Consider the following 18155-nt stretch of genomic DNA (forward strand, 5'->3'; position numbering starts at 1 on the left):
AATTTTACTCCTATAAATACACCCAAGAATTGAAAACATATATCTACATAACATCTTGTACATGAATTCGTAACATTATTTTTTCCTTTTTGCATGCAAAAATATTTATTTATTTATTTTTATTTAAAAAATTATTTTAATTTTCGGTCATGCCACGTGGTTTGTGGGATCTTAGTTCCCCAACCAGGGATCAAACCCACGCCCCCTGCTTTGGAAGTACTGGACTACCAAGGAAGTCCCAAAAGTATATTTTTTTAATAATAATTTTATATATTTAAGGTATGCAACAATTTAAGAATGTTTTCATATACATGGTGAAATTATTACCAGGGTCAAGCTAAGTAACATATATATCTCCTCACATAGTTACATTGTTTTCCTGTGGTGAGAGTACCTGAAATTTACTCTTAACAAATTTCCAGTATATGGTACGGTATTAAGTAAAATCATCATGCTGTACATTAGATTTCTAGAACTTATCCTACATAACTGCAATTTTGTACCCTTTGACCAACATATCTCATTTCTCCCACTTCCTGGCCCTGGTAAACAGTATTCTGGCCTCTGCTTCTATGAATTTGACTTTTTAGAGTCCACATATAAAGGATTTCACATAGCATTATTCTCAATAGCCAAAAGGTGGATACAACCCAAATATCTTTTTTTTTTTTTTTGGTGGTACGCGGGCCTCTCACTGTTTTGGCCTCTCCCGTTGCGGAGCACAGACTCCGGACGCTCACGCTCAGCGGCCATGGCTCACGGGCCCAGCCACTCTGTGGCATGTGGGATCTTCCCGGACCGGGGCACGAACCCGTGTCCCCTGCATTGGCAGGCGGACTCTCAACCACTGCGCCACCAGGGAAGCCCCCAAATATCTTTTAACCGATGAATGGATAGACAAAATGTGTTATATCTTTACGATGGAATATTATTCAGACATAAAAAGGAATGAGGTACTGATAACATGCTGTGGATGAACCTTGAAAACATTATGCTAAGTAGAAGAAGCCAGATGCAAAAAGTCTCATATTTTGATTCTAGTTTTATGAAATGCTTAGCATATACAAATACACATATACAGAAAGTAGATTAGTGTTTGCCAGAGTCTGGGGAAAAGGAGGAATGGGGAATGACTGCATGAGTTTCTTTCAGATTGATGAAAATGTTCTCGAATTAGTTAGTAGTGACGTTTTCATACTTGTGAATATGCTAAATTGTACTTAATTTTACACTTTAAAAGGGTGAATTTTGTTATATGAATTTTATCTCATTTAAAAAAGTATTTTAAATTGATGAATATTTAATTGGACTAAATTATGTGTTGTGGTCTGAATGTGTCCCACCAAAATTCATATGTTGAAATTCTAATGCCCAATGTGATGGTGTTAGGAACTGGGGGGGCCTTTGGGAATTGATTAGATCACGAGGGTGGAGTCCTCACACATGAGATTAATGTCCTTATTAAAAGAGGCCACAGAAGAACTCCATTGATCCTTCTGCCATCTGAGGACACAATGAGAATTTAGTAGTCTGCAGCAGGAGGAGGTTCTCACCAGAACCTGACCATGCTGGCACCCTGATTTTGGACTTTCAGCCTCCAGAATTGAGAGAAATAAACTTCTCTTGTTTATATGCTACTCAGTCTGTGGCATTTAGGTATAGCAGCCCTAATAGGCTAAAGCATTATGTTATTGCCATTGTTATGGCTGTTATTTTATGTGGAGTTACTGTACAAAAGCTTTTCTTTCAGATCCTCACCCATAATGCCTATAGTGAAGCCTTCATTGGCAATAGCATTTTTCACTGTTGGAAATTATCTAATTCATGTTTTTGTTTGTCAGGTTTCTGTTTTCTGTGATATTCTCTCCAGAGTTTTTGTTTCTTTGTCTTTTTTTTTTTTGGTTTACTGTCTCACAGTATTAATCTTCCTTTATTTAAAATTTTTGTTTTTTTGTCAACTGGCTTAGATAGCCTAAAAATTCATATTAAATTTTGATGGTGCTTAGTTTATAATTTTTATTCTGATAAACTAATTCCATATTTCCTTCTTTGAATTTATTAAATGGACTGTGTTATGCAAAAACATTTTTTAAAAACTTTCTTACTCTGAAAATATTCTGTCCTAATAGAATGCTGGCATAGGTCTTAAAAAATGGAAAAGACAAGTAATCACAGATTAAGTGATTAATAACCTGATGTTCTGACATTGAGAAATCTAAAATTAGTAGAACAAATTTTTTGGAGATTAAGGGAGTTGAGGAAAGTGGAACAATGTTAGGAAGATTCATCTCTTTGACAAGGAATCTTATTTTTATCAAATGAAGCAGCTATAAAATTTATCATAGATGAATTACAAGAATCAGCTAAAATATTTTTAAAAAGCTAGATTTCCAAGTGTCTAGTTTTCTTATGTCTTTTTTTGCCCCCCCCCCAATCTTATTCTGTTTGTTTTAGTCTTAGTACAGTGCTTGCTTATATTGTCCTCTAAATTTTCTGTCTTAAGATCCAGGAAATATATATTTAAGGTATAAGGTTGTTAGCATTTTATTATCTTACATCTGTGGGCGGTCAGTAGACAACCCTCAGCAGTGTTAAGCTTTGCTTAATGTGTTTGGTTTAACCAATGATCCTTTGCTTTACATTGCAACTAGTTCTCATTTACTATACTAATGGAGTGATTATGCAGGCTATGTATGTTTTTAGACTTCTCAGACTTATATTCTGATAATGTTTGGAAGAAGAAACATTCTTCTGTTTTACAGCTGACTCTATGCTAAGCACTTGTCTTCAATGTTTCTGCCTCATCTTCCATCATAATCTTTTGCCCCAGCCTACCTTCCTACTTCTTGCTATCTTGTTATTGATAGTTACTAACGCAGAGCATCCAGTTTTCTCCTGTCCATGATTCTAGTGGCTTTTCCCTCTGTCTCTATTGAGCATAATCCTGACTTGATAGAATTCTCCTATATTATCCTTTTTTCTTTAATAGCTGTTTCTTTAACACAAGTCAACACAGTTTTTTCATTTGGATTAAACACTGTGGTATAGTCTGTGTGTTCCTTAAAAATTACATTCTCTTCCACATTCATGCCTTTGCCCAGGTTTACCCCTCTACCATATGCCAGAAATGCTTTAACTTGGTTTCTCTTCTCCTTCCCATTCCTTCTGTTCAGTCTTTTTTTCAACACATCTTTATTGAGATATAATTCATCTACCATATGATTCACTTTTTTTTGGTATGCAGTATTTGGCTTGTTGTATATTCAGAGTTCTGTATTCATCACCACAATCAATTTTACAACATTTTCACTGCCCCCAAAAGAAGTCCCACATTCTTTAGCCATCACTCCCCAAGCCTTCCATCTCCCCAAGCCATAAGCAAACACTAATCTGCTTTTTGTCTACATGGATTTGCCTATTCTGGACGTTACATGTAAATAGATCATGTAAAATACAGTCCTTTGTGACTGATTTCTTTCACTTAGGGTACTTTTTTGAAGTTCATCCATATTATAGCATATATGAGTTTCTTTTTATTGTCAAGCAGTATTCCACTGTATGTATATACCATTTTGTTCATCCATTTGTCAGTTGATGGACATTTGGGTGGTTTCTACTTTTGATATTTATGCATGATGATGCGATGAACATCCATGTACAAGTTTTTGTGTGGACATATGCTTTTATTTCTCTTGGGTGTATTTCTAGGAGTGGAAATGCTAGGTCATATGGTAACTCTAACCTTCTGAGGAATTGCCAGGGTGTTTTCCAAGGCAGCTGTACCATTGTATATTCCCACCTGTAGTATATGAGGATTCCAGTTTTTCCCACATTTTCACCATAATGTTATTACCTGTCCTTTTGGTTCTGGTTTGTCCTAGGGGCTGTGAAGTAGTGTCTCACTGTGATTTTGATTTGCATTTCCCTCATGTCTAATGGTGTTGGCTCTTTGTATATCTTTGTGGAAAAATGTCTGTTCAAGTCCTTTGTTCATTTTTGAATTGTTTCTTTTATCTTTTTGTTTTGAGAATTCTTTATATATTCTAGATACAAGTTCCTTATCAGATACGTGGTTTGTGAATGTTTTCTGCAGTTCTGTGGGTTGGCCTTTTCCTTTCCTGATGGTGATCTTCTAACTTTTTCACCTGTAGCCTCAAGTACATCTTTACATTGGACCTTGTTATCACTTATCAATAGAAATGCTTTGTTTCTTCTTTGTTCCTGATTCTGCTTCTTGATCTTCATCATTACTTTTAGCCCTTTTAATTCTTTCAGCCTTTTTAATATCACAGAATCCTCACTGCTCTTGTTACTCAGCTTGATTCCTGAGGCTGGCAATTTCAGTGGTGCTACCCTTCTAGATTCATTTCTTCCTTTCTCCTTTCATCTTTGGTTTCTCTGTGCCTCTTCTGCAACATGTTCTGCTTGCAAATAAGAAACTTCTGTGTGTCCTACCCCTTCAGTCACCAGAACAACACTGTGCTCTCTGAACTGAACTGTTACTTATTTTGAGGACTTTTAGGAAAAATACATTTATAATTGAGTTCCTATCTTACCATTTCATTAAGTGCAGATTGTAACTTATTAGTTGCCTTTGAAATCAATGTCTTTGGTAACCACTAAGAGTTTGAAAAGAATAAAAGAGAATGAAGTAGAATGAATGCCATATATTGGGTTGGCCAAGAAGTTCCTTCAGGTTTTTCCGTAAGATGTTACAAAAAACCTGAACAAACTTATTGGCCAACCCAATAGTAAGAAAAAGGATTATGTTTGTTATATCCATAAACGTGAAAGGTGTACGTTGTTAGTAAATACAATTATGCTTTAATTTTTTTCTTGGTGAGACTAGGAATTAAAATTCTATGCAATTGCTTCTTGAATGTTTGAGTCTTGGAAACTGAGAGGACATGGGAGATGCCCTGAATAACAATAGGAAAAAAATCTAGTATTTTCCCAAAGAGAGAGAACTAAAAGAATTTGATAATAAATAATTAATGACATGCGTTTGAAATTTTAAAATTCCTTAGCTAGAAAATGCATTATTGATTTTTATAATATTTTAGATGATGTGTCAGGGGAATGCTCAGGGTCACTGACAAAACACATGTACACGTAAAGCATAGGACACTCCTGGAAAATTTAAAATGTGAAAAATATTCATTACGCAATCTTGAGAGCCAAAATAAAATGGTTATTGATTTCCTGATTATAATAACAATCGATTCTCAGTGAAGAGTGACCGATATCAAGTTGTGAAATAATATAATTTCATCACTCAAAGGAAGTAAGTAGTTTGATAGTGATGTTGTATATGTATCCTATTTATGTAGCATTTTTATATAAAGAAAACTAAGCACAAAAATAGTCTTTTATTTTTGGTTTATAGGTACAGGATTATTTCACTGTCTTACTAACCTGATTATTTTTTTTAAAAAAAATAACTATTTAATTTTATTTTTTTCTTTTAATAACCAAAACTGTTAAATAGGTCAGCGTATGTAAAATCAAGTAACACTAGGTTGTTGGATTTCATTGGGTCATAGAATATAAAACAAGCTCGTGCACCAGTCTTCTAAAATGTTGGAGTAATAATTGTGCTTCACAACTGAGTTACCAAATTTCGTTGCAAGCATCAAAACTACAAATGCCTTTAAGGAACAAAAGATGTTTTCCTTGATAGACTGTATTATAATATGTCACAAAAATGAAATAATTTTTCTACAGTCAAGTATTCTAATTTCTGTTTTGTGGGTGAGTTTATCTAAGAGGCTTTAAGAGAATATCTATGTGAATATTGAATTATACTACATGTTCTTTAAAGCTACACTGATGACTTTTTCTTCCTCAGCTCTTCTAAAAAGAGAATAAAATTAAAAGATACTAAAATAAATAGTAAAAAAGTTCTGTGCTAATGCTTCTTAGAGATTTAATTTTGTGCACTGAACTTCATTAATCAGTATGTTACGTAGATACTGGTGTGGTGAATGTCTTTCTCTCTCAGGTAAAAGAATAATTTTACTTTTCAACTATTAAAATTACTGAATTGTAGTGTGGAAATCTGATTATATGTTTAAAGGAAGTACAGTTTGTTTCATTGAGTTTCAGTTAACTTATCTATAAAAGTGGTGTTAATATCTATTGTTTTTAATTTTATTTTTTATAACATCTTTATTGGAATAAATTGCTTTACAATGTTGTGTTAGTTTCTGCTGTATAACAAAGTGGATCAGCTATATGCATACATGTATCCCCATATCCCCTCCCTCTTGCGTCTCCCTCCCACCCTCCCATCTAGGGTGGTCACACCCATCTAGGTGGTCACAAAGCACCGAGCTGATCTCCCTGTGCCATGCAGCTGCTTCCCACAAGCTATCTATTTTACATTTGGTAGTGTATATATGTCCATGCCACTCTCTCACTTCGTCCCAGCTTACCCTTCCCCCTCCCTGCATCCTCAAGTCCATTTTCTACATTGGTGTCTTTATTCCCATCAGGCCCCTACGTTCTTCAGAACCATTTTTTTTTTTTAGATTCCATATATATGTGATAGCATACAGTATTTGTTTTTCTCTTTCTGACTTACTATACTCTGTATGACAGTCTCTAGGTCCATCCACCTCACTGCAAATAACTCAGTTTCATTTCTTTTTATGGCTGAGTAACATTCCATTGAAACACTACATTTTAAATCAACTGTACTCCAATACAAATTAAACAACAAAAAAGAAGGTGCTAGTTACATTGCATCTGGAAAAGGTGAATGCAAAAGGCAGGTTACCTCTTGTTGTCTTTCAGCTTTAACCATATGCTAGAGAAAAGTTTTCACTGGACATGCATCTTAACCATTAGTAGCAAAAACAATGTTAGAAGCTGGAAGTACAAACTGGAGTCTATGGAATTCATGCCAGCTTATTTTGATGCAACTCTTGATACTTATTACGAAAACTCTTGATACTTATTATGAAACGTTTAAGATAAATTCTGAAGGTATGGAGGAAAGGGAAGCCTCTTGCACGGTTGGTGGGAATGTAAATTGATACAGCCACTATGGAGAACCGTATGGAGGTTTCTTAAAAAACTAAAAATAGAACAGCCATATAATCCAGCAATCCCACTACTGGGTGTATACCTTAGGCATATACCATAATTCAAAAGGACACATGTACCCCAATGGTCATTGTAGCACTATTTACAATAGAGAGCATATGGAAACAACCTAAATGTACAACAATAGATGAATGGATATAGAAGATGTGGTACATATATACAATGGAATATTATTTAGCCATAAACAGGAATGAAATTGGATTACTTGTAGAGACGTAGACGGACCTAGAGTCATACAGAGTGAAGTAAGTCAGAAAGAGAAAAATATCATATATTAACACATATATGTGGAATCTAGAAAAATGGTACAGATGAACCTATTTGTAGGGCAGGAATAGAGATGTACATGTAGAGAACGGACATGTGGACCAAGCTGATCTCCTTGTGCTATATGGCTGCTTCCCACTAGCTATCTGTTTTATATTTGGTAGTGTATATATGTCAGTGCTACTTTCTCACTTCGTCCCAGCTTACCCTTCCCCCTCCCTGTGTCCTCAAGTCCATTCTCCATGTCTGCATCTTTATTCCTGTCCTGCCCCTAGGCTCTTCAGAACCTTTTTTTTGTTGTTGTTGTTTTAGATTCCATATATATGTGTTAGCATACGGTATTTGTTTTTCTCTTTCTGACTTACTTCACTCTGTATGACAGACTTTAGGGCCATCCACCTCACTACAAATAAACTCAATTTCATTTCTTTTTATGGCTGAGTAATATTCCATTGTATATATGTACCACATCTTCTTTATCCATTCATCTGTTGATGGACACTTAGGTTGCTTCCATGTCCTGGCTATTGTAAATAGAGCTGCAATGAACATTGTGGTACATGTCTCTTTTTGAATTATGGTTTTCTCAGGGTACATGCCCAGTACTGGGATTGCTGGGTCGTATGGTACTTCTATTTTTAGTTTTTTAAGGAACCTCCATACTGTTCTCCATAGTGGCTGTTTCAATTTACATTCCCACAACAGTGCAAGAAGGTTCCATTTTCTCCACACCCTCACAAGCATTTATTGTTTTTAGATTTTTTGATGATGGCCATTCTGACTGGTGTGAGGCGATACCTCGTTGTAGTTTTGATTTGCATTTCTCTAATGGTTAGTGATGTTGAGCATCCTTTCATGTGTTTGTTGGCAATCTGTATATCTTCTTTGGAGAAATGTCTGTTTAGGTCTTGTGCCCATTTTTGGATTGGGTTGTTTGTTTTTTTGATATTGAGCTGCATGAGCTGCTTGTATATTTTGGAGATTAATCCTTTGTCAGTTGCTTCATTTGCAAATATTTTCTCCCATTCTGAGGGTTGTTTTTCATGGTGTTTATGGTTTCCTTTACTGTGCAAAAGCTTTTAAGTTTCTTTAGGTCCCATTTGTTTATTTTTGTTTTTATTTTCATTTCTCTAGCAGGCGGGTCAACAAGGATCTTGCGGTAATTTATGTCATAGAGTGTTCTGCTTGTGTTTTCCTCTAAGAGTTTGATAGTGTCTGTCCTTACATTGAGGTCTTTCATCCATTTTGTGTTTATTTTTGTGTATGGTGTTAGGAAGTGTTCTGATATCATTCTTTTACATGTAGCTGTCCAGTTAACCAGCACCACTTATTGAAGAGGGTGTCTTTTCTCCGTTGTATATTCTTGCCTCCATTATCAAAGATAAGGTGGCCATATGTGCGTGGGTTTATCTCTGGGCTTTCTATCCTGTTCCATTGATCTACATTTGTTTTTGTGCCAGTACCATACTGTCTTGATTACTGTAGCTTTGTAGTATTGTCTGAAGTCAGGAGCTTGATTCCTCCAGCTCCTTTTTTCTTGTTCAAGACTGCTTTGGCTCTTTGGGTTTTTTTGTGTTTCCATACAAATTGTGAAATTTTTTGTTCTAGTTATGTGAAAAATGACATTGATAGTTTGATAGGGATTGCATTGAATCTGTTGATTGCTTTGGGTAGTATAGACATTTTCACAATGTTGATTCTTCCGGTCCAAGAACATGGTATATCTCTCCATCTATTTGTATCATCTTTAATTTCTTTCATCAGTGTCTTATAGTTTTCTGCATACAGGTCTTCTGTTTCCTTAGGTAGGTTTATCCCTGGGTATTTTAATTATTTTTGTTTCAATGGTGAATGGGAGTGTTTCCTTAATTTCTCTTTCAGATTTTTCATCGTTAGTGTATAGGAATGCAAGAGATTTCTGTGCATCAATTTTGTATCCTGCAATATTACCAAATTCATTGACTAGCTCTAGTAGTTTTCTGGTAGCATCTTTAGGATTCTCTAAGTATAGTATCATGTCACCTGCAAACAGTGACAGTTTTAGTTCTTCTTTTCCAATTTGGATTCCTTTTACTTCTTTCTCTCTTCTGATTGCCGTGGCTGGGACTTCCAAAACTATGCTGAATAGTAGTGGTGAGAGTGGGCAACCTTGTCTTGTTCCTGATCTTAGTGGAAATAGTTTCAGTTTTTCACCATGGAGAACCATGTTGGCTGTGTGTTTGTCATATATGGCCTTTATTATGTTGAGGTAGGTTCCCTCTTTGCCTACTTTCTGGAGAATTTTTATCATAAATGGGTGTTGAATTTGTCCAAAGCTTTTTCTGCATGTATTAAGATGATCATATGGTTTTTATTCTTCAGTTTATTAATATGATGTATCACATTGATTGATTTGCGTATATTGAAGAATCCTTGCATTCCTGGGATAAACCCCACTTGATCATGGTGTATGATCCTTTTAATGTGCTGTTGGATTCTGTTTGCTAGTATTTTGTTGAGGATTTTTGCATCTATTTTCATCAGTGATATTGGTTGGTAATTTTCTTTTTCTGTGCGTCATATCTTTGTCTGGTTTTGGTATCAGGGTGATGGTGGCGTTGTAGAATGAGTTTGGGAGTGTTCCTACCTCTGCAGTTTTTTGGAAGAGTTTGAGAATGAAGGGTGTTCGCTCTTCACTAAATGTTTGATAGAATTCTCCTGTGAAGCATCTGGTCCTGGACTTTTTGCTTGTTGAAAGATCTTTAATCACACTTTGAATTTCATTCTTTGTGATTGGTCTGTTCATATTTTATATTTCTTCCTGGTTCAGTCTTGGAAGGTTATACCTTTCTAAGAATTTGTCCATTTCTTCCAGGTTGTCCATTTTATTGGCATAAAGTTGCTTGTAATAGTCTCTTAGGACGCTTTGTATTTCTGCGGTGTCCATTGTAACTTCTGTTTCATTTCTAATTTTATTGATTTGAGTTCTCCCCCTCTTTTTTCTTGATGAGTCTGGCTAAAGGTTAATTTTTTTTATGTTCTCAAAGAACCAGCTTTTAGTTTTATTGATCTTTGCTATCGTTTCCTTCATTTCTTTTTCATTTATTTCTGATCTGATCGTTTTGATTTCTTTCCTTCTCCTAACTTTGGGGTTTTTTTGTTCTTCTTTCTCTAATTGCTTTAGGTGTAAGTTTAGTTTGTTTATTAGAGATTTTTCTTCTTTCTTGAGGTAGGATTGTATTGCTATAAACTTCACCCTTAGAACTGTTTTTTCTGCATCCCATAGGTTTTGGTTTGTCGTGTTTTCATTGTCATTTGTTTTTAGGTAGTTTTTGATTTCCTCTTTGATTTCGTCAGTGATCTCTTGGTTATTTCGTAGCGTATGGTTTAGCCTCCATGTGTTTGTAATTTTTACCGTTTTCTTTACGTAATTGATATCTAGTCTTATAGCGTTGTTGTCAGAAGAGATACTTGATATGATTTCAGTTTTCTGAAATTTACCAAGGCTTCATTTGTGACCCAAGATATGATGTGTCCTGGAGAATGTTCCATGAGCACTTGGGAATAAAGTGTATTCTGTTGTTTTTGGATGGAATGTCCTATAAATATCAATTAGGTCCATCTTGTTTAATGTGTCATTTAAAGCTTGTGTTTGTTTAATTTCATTTAGGATGATCTGTACATTGGTGAAAGTGGGGTGTTAAAGTCCCCTACTATGATTGTGTTACTGCTGACTTCCCCTTTTATGGCTGTTAGCATTTGCCTTATTTATTTGCTTATTTATTTGCTCCTATGTTGGGTGCATAAATATTTACAATCGTTATATCTTCTTCTTGGATTGATCCATTGATCATTATATAGTGTCCTTCTTTGTCTCTTGTAATAGTCTTTATTTTACAGTCTATCTTGTCTGATATGAGAATTGCTACTCCAGCTTTCTTTTGATTTCCATTTGCATGGAATACCTTTTTCCATCCCCTCACTTTCAGTTTGTATGTGTCCCAAGGTCTGAAGTTAGTCTCTTGTGGATAGCATATATACGGATCTTGTTTTTGTATCTATTCAGCCAGTCTGTGTCTTTTGGTTGGAGCATTTAAACCATTTACATCTAAGGTAATTATCAATATGTATGTTCCTATTACCATTTTCTTAATTGTTTTGGGTTTGTTTTTGTAGTTCTTGTTTTCTCTTGTTTTTACTCCTAGAGAAGTTCCTTTAGCATTTTTTGTAAAGCTGGTTTGGTGTTGCTGAATTTTCTTAACTTTTGGTTGTCTGTAAAGTTTTTTATTTCTCTGTCAAATCTTAGTGAGATCCTTGCTGGGTATAGTAATCTTGGTTTTAGGTTTTTCCCATTCATCAGTTTAAATATGTCCTGCCACTCCCTTCTGGGTTGAAAAGTTTCTCCTGAAAGATCAGCTGTTAACCTGATGGGCATTCCCTTGTATGTTTTTTCTTGCTTTTCTTGTTGCTTTTAATGTTTTCTTTGTATTTAATTTTTGATAGTTTCATTAATATGTGTTTTGGGGTGTTTCTCCTTGGACTTATCCTGTATGGGACTCCTTGCACTTCTTGGACTTTAGTGACTGTTTCCTTTCCCATATAGGGAAGTTGTCAACTATAATGTCTTGAAATATTTTCTAAGTCCCTTTCTTTTTCTTTTCTTCTTCTGTGACCCCTATAATTCAAATGTTGGTGCATTTAATGTTGTCCCTGTGGTCTCTGAGGCTGTTCTCAGTTCTTTTCATTGTTTTTTCTTTATTTTGCTCTGTGGTAGTTATTTCCACTAGTTTACCTTCCAGGTCACTTATTTTTTCTTCTGCCTAAGTTATTCTGCTATTGATTCCTTCTAGAGAATTTTTAATTTCATTTATTGTGCTGTTTATAATTGTTTGTTTGCTCTTTAGTTCTTCTAGGTCCTTGTTAAACGTTTCTTGTATTTTCTCCATTCTATTTCCATTATATTGGATCATGTTTACTGTCATTACTCTGAATTCTTTTTCAGGTAGACTGCCTGTTTCCTCTTCATTGTTTGGTCTGGTGGGTTTTTACCTTGCTCCTTCATCTACTGTGTGTTTCTCTGTCTTCTCATTTTGTTTAACTTATTGCATTTGGGTTCTCCTTGTTGCAGCCTGCAGGTTCATAGTTCTCGTTGTTTTTGGTGTCTTTCCCCAGTGGGTGATGTTGGTTCAGTGGCTTGTGTGGTCTTCCTGGTGGAGGGGATTGGTGCCTGTGTTCTGGTGGGTGGGGCTGGATCTTGCCTTTCTGTTGGGCAGGGCCGCGCCCCACGGTGTGTTTTTGGGCGTCTGTGAACTTAGTATGATTTTAGGCAGCCTGTCTGCTATTGGGTGGGGTTGTATTCCTGTCTTGCTAGTTGTTTGGCATGGGGCGTCCAGCACTGGGACTTGCTGGCCGTTGTTTGGAGCTGGGTCTTAGCATTGAGACGGAGATCTCTGGGAGAGCTCTTGCTGATTGATATTACGTGGGCCTGGGAGGTCTCTGGTGGTCCTTGTCTTGATCTTGGCTCTCCCACCTTGGAGGCTCAGGCCTGACACCAGGGTGGAGGACCAGGATGCTGTCAGCCACACAGGTTCACTCTGTTCAGTGGCCACCAGTTGGATCCTTAGTTTCACTTAACTTCTTGGAAAACGCATGTTGTTGTTCACAAAGAGAACAGGAGGGCAGTTAGGAAATGTATCACTTTCTAACTGGGCTCCCGGCACCAGAATCCCTGCCTTGCCCTGTGGGCGAGCGGCTGTGATGATATCTTTAGATATACTCACAGAGTACTTGTGAGTGCAAAATATAGTATTATTTCTGAGTTGATTTGTTATTCTTGTCCTGGCTATAGATTACTGCTGTAATCACACAAATGGGGTTATTGCTTATGGAGGTAGTTGTAGGGTTGGAGGTTCTTGGAGACTGAGACACCCAACATCAGAATTGTAGCCTCCGGATCCATTGTTTTAGCTAAGAAGATATAGGGCAAAGATAAATACAGAGTAAGGCAAGAAAGTAAATAGGATAAGTAGTCAACGTGATAAGAGAAGAACAAAATTCAAGGCGTTGGTTAGCTCTTGTTGTTTGGACTTATTGAACAGACTGTGTATTGTGCCACTTTAATGTAACTGTTTACAAGAGGCTACCACAGGCTCACAGTCACCTAGGATGAATTCTCTCTTCTGCTAGGGATTCCAAAGAGGTGTGGAACAATAGTGGGATACTAGAAATATTTTCACTGGGAGACTAGATATATATGAAACCCTGTTTTTTAATCTGCCTTTTCATGTACTGTACAGCTGTCTTCCAAGCATTTTTCCTCTACTGAGCTGCATGTTGTAGGGACTGGATGCCATAAAACTTACTTGAATAGTCTGAATTGGCTCACCTTCTTTAGGTTGATGTTTCTCATGCATTAATTTCTCTTGTGTTTTCCCAGTAATATTGATGTTGGCATGTTATGTTTCCTGTGTTACATGTGTGAAAGTTTATGCTTAGAACAATTTAGTGTTTTTCTTAAGTATCATCCTACAGAGTAAGCTAGTTTTTGAAGCCAGGCCTTTGGACCTTTCTGTTACTATTACTTGTGCTACATCAAACAACTTCTCTGGAAAATTAGACTAGAAATAAAGTAAAATAATTAAAGTTTGCTATTCCACTAGAAATTATGTAATGAAAGAATAGCAAATATTGGGAATTTAATTAAAAATATAAAGAAATTGTAAAGAATAAAGCAGAGATGTTAATGTTTGGACTTTAACATATTAGTAATTGAGATTCTTGAATTACACATTTTTATTGTTCATGTTTCTGATGGTACTCAAATCATAGAAATTACAACGTTTGTCCTTTTGCTAGATGATAAAATACAAAGTCACACATGGCTTTTGTTTGCTCAGGAAACAAAGACTTGTTACCAGTTTGTCCTTATTCAGGTAGTTCATTGTTTTGTTGACAGTCTAGTTCCATTAATCTGGTATTTGCAGGGAAATTACTTACAGACTTTAAAATTTGTGCTGAAGGTGATCACATGGACATTTGAATCCGTTATTTAAGTGATGTCTTAATGTTAAAATAAAAATCTACTTTCCAGAATGTAACTGTAAAAGTATTTTATGCAAGATTTCATGTGGGATATCTTAATGGTTGAATAATAAATTTTACCTCATAAAAATGAAATTCAGTAATACAGTAGCTTTCTCAGCTCAGTAGCATCTGGTCTATTCTCATGAGAGCCAGTATTTTCCAACTCATTAGGATCATGTCGTTCTGTATGTCGTCAACATTGACTTAGCCAAGCTACCTTTACTTGCATAACCGCCAAACTATTAAATAGGTCTCTTGTGGAGTGAAGTCAAATACTCCTCTTACTTTACTTCTGTCTTAGAAGAGGGGAAGAAAATGTACATACTGTAACATTTAAACATCTGGTCTAAAACCACATCAGTGTAACTCTGAGCAAAGTTACGCGTTTGGTATTCTTCCCAGGTGTGCATATAAAAAGGGTTTTGGGGTTGTTGAACAGTTCTTTAACCATTTAGGAAAAAGATTGAGGCATAGCGATATGCTTTTTCTATTCTTCAAACTATGTTTCCCCCCGACACCTCCAGTGTGTTCTAAAATATATATGTATATATATTTTAATAAATTTATTTATTTATTTATTTATTTATTTATTTATTTATGGCTGCACTGGGTCTTCGCTGCTGTGCGTGGGCTTTCTGTATTTGCGGTGAGCGGGGGCTACTCTTCGTTGTGGTGCGCAGGCTTCTCATTCCGGTGGCTTCTCTTGTTGTGGAGCCCGGGCTCTAGGTACACGGGCATCAGTAGTTGTGGCTCACAGGCTCTAGAGCGCAGGCTCAGTAGTTGTGGCACACGGGCTTAGTTGCTCCACAGCATGTGGGATCTTCCTGGCCCAGGGCTCGAACCTGTGTTCCCCGCATTGGCAGGCAGATTCTTAACTGCTGCGCCACCAGGGAAGCCCTAAAATATACATTTTTGATCTGTTATAAAATTTTCCTTCCAGATAGAAGTATTGATTATAAAGTATCCTTGCCTAAAAGTAAAAATGACTTGAGTTAGATTTGCTTTAAGAACTACCAATAAGACTTTTTGATGTTTAAATTGGAATAAAAATTTAATAAAATAAATTGAAGAAGACAAAAATGGAAAAGATATTCATGCTCATGAATTGGAGAGATCACTATTGTTATAATGTTCATGCAGCATAATGACTTGCCTTACGTTTGTTGGGAAATGATTTACCACAGTAAGTTTAGTGAACATCCATTGCCTTGTATAGATAAAATAAAAAAGAAAAAATATTTTTTCCCCCTTGTGATGAGAACTTTCAGGATTTCCTCTTTTAGTAACTCTCAAATATACCATACAGCATTATTAACTATAGTCATTATGTTGTACATTACATCTGCAGTACTTATTTATTTTATAAGTGGAAGTATGTACCTTTTGACCACCTTTATCCAATTTCCCTGCCCTCCATCCCCTCCCTCTTGTAACCACAAATCTTATCTCTTTTTCTGTGAGGTTTCCTCCCCTCCCCTCTTCTACATATAAGTCAGATCAAACAGTATTTGTCTTTCTTGACTTATTTCACTTAGGATGATCCCCTGAAGGCTCATGTTTTGTTTTGTTTTTTATCGAATATGCCAGGATTTCCTTTGTTTCTTTGTGACTGAATAGTATTCCAGTGTGTATTTAAACCATATTTTCTTTATCCACTCATCTGTTGATGGACACTTAGGTTGTTCTCATATCTTGCTATTGTAAATAATGCTGCAGTGAACATGGGAATTCAGATATCTCTTGGACATAGTGATTTATTTCCTTCAGATATAGACCCAGAAGCAAATTTGTGGGTCATATGGTAGTGCTATTTTTAATTTTTTGAGGAACCTCCACACTGTTTTCCATAGTGGTTGTACCAATTTACAATCCCACCAACAGTGCCCAAGGGTTCCCTTTCCTCCACATCCTTGCCAGCATTTGTTATCCCTTGTCTTTTTTTTTTTTTTAAAAGCTCTCTCTTTTACACATGAAACAGTTGTTGGACAACCAACACCAGTATTGAAATTTACAAATTAGAATTTGACTTTGTCTTTATTTTATTCTTTTATTTTATTTTTTTAATTCAAACAGAAAGTCACAAAAATTATAATCATCCTCATCAGTTCACTCAGTCCCATGTAATTAATTTTTTTTATATTGATGTTTTGTTAGCACTTTTATGAATTCATCAGTTTTCCATTAGAGTTCTGAAAATGCTTATTCATTCAGTTCAGCAGTATAGTCAGTTACCAGAAAGCTGTACTTATGAGAGTCTTTTCCATGAATTCCTTGAAGATGAAACCCTTTTATAGGAACATTTTTGCAGAAGCATCAGAGTACACCCAGAACTGTCTGTAAATGACAAAAGACTTAAAAATGACCATGGTTAAAGATTTGATGAAAGTTCATAATAATGCAATTGACAAGGAAATTTAGTTATTTCTGAGATATACATTTTTTTTTTTTTTTTTTCCCGGTACCCGGGCCTCTCACTGTTGTGACCTCTTCCATTGCAGAGCACAGGCTCTGGACACACAGGCTCAGCAGCCATGGCTCACGGGCCCAGCCGCTCCGTGGCATGTGGGATCTTCCCGGTCCGGGGCACAAACCCATGTCCCCTGCATCGGCAGGTGGACTCTCAACCACTGCGCCACCAGGGAAGCCCTGAGAGATACATTTTACAGTAATAACTAGAATTATGATTTATAACATTATACCAGAACATATAAGATTTTTAGAAATTTCATGTAATGTCTGAAATAAATATATTAGCATATTTCCATACAAATAACCCAAAGAAAGTTTAGTATTAGTTGTTTTTTTGTTTGTTTTTTTATATTACAGGTTCTTATTAGTCATCAGTTTTATACACATCAGTGTATACATGTCAGTCCCAATTGTCCAATTCAGCACACCACCATCCCCAACCCACTGTGGTTTTCCCCACTTGGTGTCCATACATTTGTTCTCTACATCTGTGTCTCAACTTCTGCCCTGCAAACCGGTACCATTTTTCTAGGTTCCACATACATGTGATAATATACGATATTTGTTTTTCTCTTTCTGACTTACTTCACTCTGTATGACAGTCTCTAGGTCCATCCACGTCTCAACAAATGACTTAATTTCATTCCTTTTTATGGATGAGTAATATTCCATTGTATATATGTACTACATCTTCTTTATCCACTTGTCTGTTGATGGGCATTTAGGTTGCTTCCACAAACTGGCTATTGTAAATAGTGCTGCAGTGAACAATGGGGTGCGTGTGTCCTTTTTTTTTTTTTTGTGGTACGTGGGCCTCTCACTGTTGTGGCCTCTCCTGTTGCGGAGCACAGGCTCCGGACGCGCAGGCTCAGCGGCCATGTATTACGGGCCTAGCCGCTCCGCGGCATGTGGGATCTTCCCGGACTGGGGCACGAACTCATGTCCCCTGCATCAGCAGGCAGACTCTCAACCATTGCACCACCAGGGAAGCCCTGCATGTGTCTTTTTGAATTATGGTTTTCTCTGGGTATATGCCCAGTAGTGGGATTGCTGGATCATATGGTAATTCTATTTTCAGTTTTTTAAGGAACCTCCATACTGTTCGCCATAGTGGCTGTATCAATTTACATTCCCACCAACAGTGCAAGAGGGTTCCCTTTTCTCCACACCCTCTCCAGCACTTGTTGTTTGTAGATTTTCTGATGATGCCCATTCTAACTGGTGTGAGGTGACACCTCATTGTAGTTTTG

The 18155-nt window shown here is 36.4% G+C and overlaps 1 protein-coding gene across 10 annotated transcripts in view; it reads left to right on the forward strand.

The window, feature by feature from the left end:
* VPS13B (vacuolar protein sorting 13 homolog B) overlaps positions 1-18155 on the forward strand; it is a 793535-nt gene that overhangs the window by 151120 nt on the left and 624260 nt on the right. The window contains exon 18 of one of the 10 annotated variants that reach the window (XM_060128464.1): positions 5489-5667. The exons of the other annotated variants lie outside the window; for them this stretch is intronic. Within the exon in view, the coding sequence (XP_059984447.1) occupies positions 5489-5502 (14 nt within the window). The 3' untranslated portion in view covers positions 5503-5667. Of the gene's footprint in view, positions 1-5488; positions 5668-18155 lie in introns of those variants that run through there. 10 annotated transcript variants of the gene reach the window in all.

This window comes from Lagenorhynchus albirostris, chromosome 17 (genome assembly GCF_949774975.1).
Source record: "Lagenorhynchus albirostris chromosome 17, mLagAlb1.1, whole genome shotgun sequence".
Classification (NCBI taxonomy): domain Eukaryota; kingdom Metazoa; phylum Chordata; class Mammalia; order Artiodactyla; family Delphinidae; genus Lagenorhynchus; species Lagenorhynchus albirostris.